This window comes from Nannospalax galili, unplaced genomic scaffold (genome assembly GCF_000622305.1).
Source record: "Nannospalax galili isolate Female #2095 unplaced genomic scaffold, S.galili_v1.0 scaffold702, whole genome shotgun sequence".
NCBI lineage: Eukaryota > Metazoa > Chordata > Mammalia > Rodentia > Spalacidae > Nannospalax > Nannospalax galili.
The window spans coordinates 1,768,083-1,773,761 of NW_008348657.1; the positions used below are offsets into that span (position 1 = coordinate 1,768,083).

The following is a 5,679-nucleotide window of genomic DNA, read 5'->3' on the forward strand; positions in this document are numbered from 1 at the left end:
CTCACGTAAAAATTTTAAGTGAATAGCTGGGCATGGTGGGGCATGGTTTTAATTCCAGCACTCAGGAGGGAGAGGCAGGAGAATAATTGTGAATCTGAGGCCAGCCTAATCTACGTAGCGAGTTCCAGGCCAACCAGGGCTACATAGTGAGACCCTGTCTCAAACCCCTTCCCCCCCAAAAGTGAATCTATCTTAATAAGGCTACTCTTACTGAAAAATGAATTATAAGCATCAGCGGAAACAGGTTATTTTCCTATATTGCAGGGCAAATATACAACCTTCCTGATGATCAGATTTGGCAGTTTACCTAAACATTTTGAGAATGTTTAGTTTGGCAGAAAATCATTTAGAAATAAATGCATTATATACATTCTTAATAAACAAAGGTATATACACATCTACTTACATACATATGGAACTTTTTCAGAAATGAATTTTAGGTGTATTAGTTTTGCCTGCATGTGTGTACCCATGTGTGCAGTGCCCATGGAGTTCAGCTCCCCTGGACCTGGAGTTACATGTTAGCCATCATGTGAGTGCTGGGAACTGAACTCCGGTCCTCTAGAAAAGTAGGTAATGATCTTAAACTGCTGAGCCATCTCTCCAGCCCTTTCCCAGGAATTTTTAAAAAGATTGAGTATGTGTGTGCACTGGAGTACAGGTGACCACAGAGTCCAGAAGGGGGCATCATATTCCCTGAAGCTGGAGTTAACAAGTGGTTGTAGTTTTTAAAATGTGAGACCTCATTAGTCACAATTCTGACAATTAGCAAAATACTTTAAATTAGCTAAGAGCTTGCTGTCCTCACATAAAAATTAGGATCAAGAACATAAAACTGATTATAAACAGTTATAGCAGCAATTTTATCCAGTGTGAGAACACAGTGAAGTTTTAAAGATTTCAGGTTTCCTCATTTCATATCACATGAAGTGTACAATACAGCTTTCATATTCCCCAGTTTCCAGCCCTAGCTGATATACTATGGTCGCAGGTACTGTACTGGTAATTAAATGACAGGCAGCACCCAGAACAGAAATGATGTTGAGCATGTGCCATGAGACATTCATCAGACTGAATTCCCAACAGTAATTAATTGAGTCTGTGATTCCAAGTTTGTGCAGTTTTGAAGCAAATAAGAAAAGGTAATTAATGCTGAAGTGAGGCATGTCATTATGTATGACATTTTTGGACATTCTCTTTGGCCCCCTTTGAAGGAGGCAGCAAACTGACAACCTGGGTGGATCCATCAGCTTCTCACATGGACTTTGTTCAGCTACAACTGACTGAGGAAGATGCTTATAGGTTTTTAGAAGAAAAGTTCTGTACAGGCAGTTCAATAAAGGAGCAGCCATTTATTATGTGATAAAACATTTAAGTTTTTACAGCTCCACATCCTAAAAGGGCTTTCCATTCCAAAAGTACCAACACACAGACCCAACATTGTATTTACACAGCACATTTCATATAATATATTAAACTCTAAATGTCATCAAATAATAATTAGGCAATTCTGTAAAATTCAAGTTTCCAGTGATCTGAAGACAAATTTATTTAGCTGAGACTTCCAGTTATAGTCATGTAGAAAAATCTAATGCTATGGGGAAAAAATAGTCAATAAAAATCTGCAGTGATGCTTTCCAGCCTTCTAAATACGCAGTTAAAAAGAAGGGAAGACATTTGAGTAATTGACAAGTTTGACAACCTTCAGTCACTGTAGAATCCACTTAAGGTTTTAGTTTTCAGTCTTAATCCCACCCTTTTTATTCAGACAAGAGAAATGACCTTTAGAATTCATGGACATAAAACACAGAAGCTGGGGAAAGCATGGATCTTTTTGAGTCAGGGTCTCCCTGTAGCCCCAGCTGGCTTGGAACTCACTAAGTAGACCAGGTTGGCCTTGAACTCTTAGAGATCCGCCTGCCTCTTCCTCCCAAGTGCTGGAACTAAAAGCGTACACCACCCTGACGGGTGCAAACACTTTCTAATGGAGGAATGCTAGGTAATCCTACAGAGCAGAGCAGTCTAGAAACTAGGGGAGCTCCTGTTTTTTTTAATTGAACAATCAATCAGAAATCCTTTTAGAAGGCTGTTGTTTTAAAGTGCAGTGTACAACATTCTAGGAGTCACCAAAGCTTCCCTGTGCTCGGGGAATGTCTTCCCTATGAGCCACTTCATTACCAAAAATAACGGGATGTGGCTCAGCTTGCCCAGCATGCACAAAGCCCTGGGTCCACTCACTCCCCAACACAACCTAAATCACACTTGATGGCACACACTGTAATTCCAGCCCTTGCAAGGTAGAGGCAGGAGGATCAAAAATTCAAGGTCATTTTGGCTACAAAGCCAATACCAGGCTAGCATGGGCTACAATGAGACCTTGTCTCAAAAACAAAACAAAAAAATACACACACACACACACAAAACCCCACCAAAAACTAGAAACAAATCTCTGCTCAAAGCAGGCATTCTTAAGCAGTGAGGTTTGCAAGACCTTGAAATCTCGGTAATTATTCAAGGAAAGCGCTTTGCATTTGACTGCAGTCAGGGTGGCTCCTACCCCAGCCTGGTGATGACGTGGCACGCTGCCAGCCTTATTGGTGTGGACTTCTGCCATGATTTTTACTTATTGAACATGGCAAAGACCAACACCACCAGCTGCAAATTCATACAGTTCAAGAATACATTTTAAAACTTCATCATGGAAGTTGGGCATGGTGGTGCACGCCTTTAATCCCAGAACTCTGGAGGCAGAGGCAAGCAGGTATCTGTGAGTCCGAGGCCAGCAGTTCCAGGTGAGCTGGGGCTACAGGGCGACCCTGTCTCAAACAAATCGTCATGGTGCTTAGAATTTCCAAATAGATGCTTCCAAATTAAATATCATGTCAACTGTTAATTAGCAACTGTACACTATACCCTTTTAAATTACACTGGGAATGTTTGCAGAGTTTTTATGATGGCTTCTATTGTGAGCGCCCACACACTAGCTCATTTTTTAAAATTTATTTTTATTTCCTGTGTATGAGTGTATTTCCTGTATATAAGTGCACTTGTGTTGTGCAATGCCCTCAGTCAGAAGAGAGTGTTGAATTCCATGGATGGTTGTTAGGCACCATGTGGGTGCTAGGAATCAAACCCAGGTCTCCTGCAAGAACAGCCACTGTTCTTAACCGCTGAGCCATCTCTCTAGCCCCACACTAGCTCATTTCAAGAAAGAATTCTTTTAGCTGAAATTTATCCCAAACTGGAGCTGGGTGTGGTGGTACACGTCTTTAGTCCCAGCACTTGAGAAGCAGAGGCAGGTGGATCTCTGTGAATTCAAGGCCAGCCTGGTCTACATACTGAATTCCAGGTCAGCTTGGGCTACAGGAAGACCCTGTCTCAAAAATACCAACTAATAATAGTAATAAAATAAAATTTACCCCAAACCAATTTTCCCAACTCATTTTTCTCCAAATTGTTTGATAAATAGTTTAAGGAAGGGAAGTACACCAAGCAGGTGTTTTACAATAAGAATTACCATTGTGGAGAACTGGGAAACTTTACCAAATACTTAAGTTCTGTGACTTCCAAGTGCCTTGTGGCTGCAGAGCTGTGCAAGGCCCCTGACCATCCTATTGTGAGAATTGTGTTTTCACTCATAACATACTACTCATGGCAACTATACAATCTTCAAAGAATATAATTTAAAGGGAAAGTACAGTATATGTTTTAATGATTCCAATACTTCTCACTTGAGCATAACACCTTTTTTTCTCTTGACTACATTTCTAAGAGGGCACTTTATCTTTCAATGCTGTTTGCCACTACAAGGGGTGTATTGATGAATGCAATATAAATAATGCGTTGGCAGTACATGTACATGTATACACACACATGCGAGATCAGGGCTCAGACCACAGAGGTGGTGCTCTCAGGATTCACACGCAGCAGTCTGGATGCGTTCCGCAGGTCCTGGAGCTGCTTGGCTGGCTTCCCCACACCTTCCTCAAACCTCCTCTCCACCACAGGGAGAACAGTTTCATAGAGGAAGGATGCGTTCTGTCTGATGAACGCCTTCTTCTCGGGGTCCTGCTCGCACCGTAGGCTGTAGTCCACATGCTGCACGGCTACCAGGATGACTTCCACCAGGCTCTCCAGGAGCACCATGTGCAGCTCTGGGAAGTACAGCTTCAGCGCCTCCTCCAGGAAGCTCATGGTCTGCTTGGTGAAGGCCACCACCGTGTAGCTCAAGTTCACCCAGCAGTCATCTCCCGTGTACTGCTCAAAGTTACTGACCCCACAACTTCTCATCTCCTCTTTGAGCTTGCCCAGGGCCTCTGGGGTCATCAGGTTCATCCGCCGCCACATCTCCTCTGAGTTGCGGTGTTTGGTGGCTTCAATGATTATCTCCTTGTAACTGTGCAAAGCCCCCTGGATGTCCTTCACCAGCAGGGCGTGGACGATGAAGGTGAGGTCCAGCCCAATCTCTCCCAGCTGCTGACAGTGCTCTTTGGCCACCTTCACACACTCCGCCGCGGTTGACAGGCTCTCCTTACTGTCAAACACCTGCTTGCTGAAAGCATCCACGAACATGCCCATCGCAGACCTCGCCCAGACCACAAAGGCAGAGTAGCAGCCGCTGTCAGTGCCCGCGAAGTCCGTCTCAAACTCCCTTGCGGTCTCCAGAAGGCTGGTAAAGAAGACATGGCACAGCTTGTGAATGTAGAGCAGAGTGGCGCCCTCGATGCGAAGCTGGCGGATGGCTGTGTGCACCGCCGCTGCCCGGTTCCTCAGGAACAGCTCGCAAGCCTTCGTGCACTGGCCCAGCCGGATCAGCTGAGAGACTGCCCTGCGAGTGGCCTTCGGGCCGCCTCTCAGTGACCGATCCGGGGAGAGCTCGAACACCAGCACATCGGTGAGCTGTCGCACGCGCTCGTCCACTTTGGCCCGGAGCTCTTTCACTGGGGGCGGGCTGGGCTTATCTTCCAGGTAGTGATTCAGTTTGTCCAGCAAGTCAACCGCGCCCTCGAAGTCCCTCTGCGCAATACAGACATCCAGGTCCTCAGGCAACTCCTGGATCCACTCCATTGAGAGGTCCACCTTCTCTTCTTCCACATCGGGAACCGCCAGGTCTTCGTCGTCATCCTCGAATGGGTTTCTGCCCTTGGAAGAGACGGGCGGCGGCGCTCGCGGGGCCGCCGCCTCCTCCTGCTCCCTCCTCCTCTTGTCGCTCAGCGCCCTCTTAGTTTCCTCCAGCACTTCCAGCCACTCCCGTTTAATCTTGGCATTTTCCGCCTGAAAGATGCGGCTCTCGGGGAACATGAGCAGCTTGAACATGTCCTTCATGGGCGGGTTGTCCTTGACATTGACCACCGCCAGGCGGTCCAGCGGGTAGAGCGCGTTGTAGCGGTACATGCCTCGCCTGTGCTGCAGCCAGGTGGCCACCAGCAGACAGTCGTTCATGAGGAAGCCGTGCACGCGCTGCAGCTGGGTCATGTGGTCCGCCTCGTACTCCACCAGGTCCCCGTTGTACACCAGGTATTGGCCCGGCGTCTCCAGTAGGTCCCTGCAGCCCTCCACCTTCTCCAGGAGCGTGGTGAGCGTGCGCAGCTTGCCCTCCTCGCCCGCGCCAGGGCCTTCCCGGGGCACGCCCGCAGACCCGGGCAGGAAGCCGGCCTGGCCCGCCCCGCGCTCCCGCGG

At 47.1% G+C, this 5,679-nt stretch overlaps 1 protein-coding gene across 1 annotated transcript in view; it reads right to left on the bottom strand.

Moving 5' to 3' along the window:
- Nucleotides 1–1,332: 1,332 nt before the first annotated feature.
- Nucleotides 1,333–5,679, bottom strand: part of Exoc8 (exocyst complex component 8) — a 4,985-nt gene continuing 638 nt past the window's right edge. Inside the window, exon 2 of the mRNA XM_008845807.3 lies at nt 1,333–5,679. This exon is cut by the window's right edge and continues 31 nt beyond it. Coding sequence (XP_008844029.1) covers nt 3,889–5,679 — 1,791 coding nt within the window. The 3' untranslated portion in view covers nt 1,333–3,888.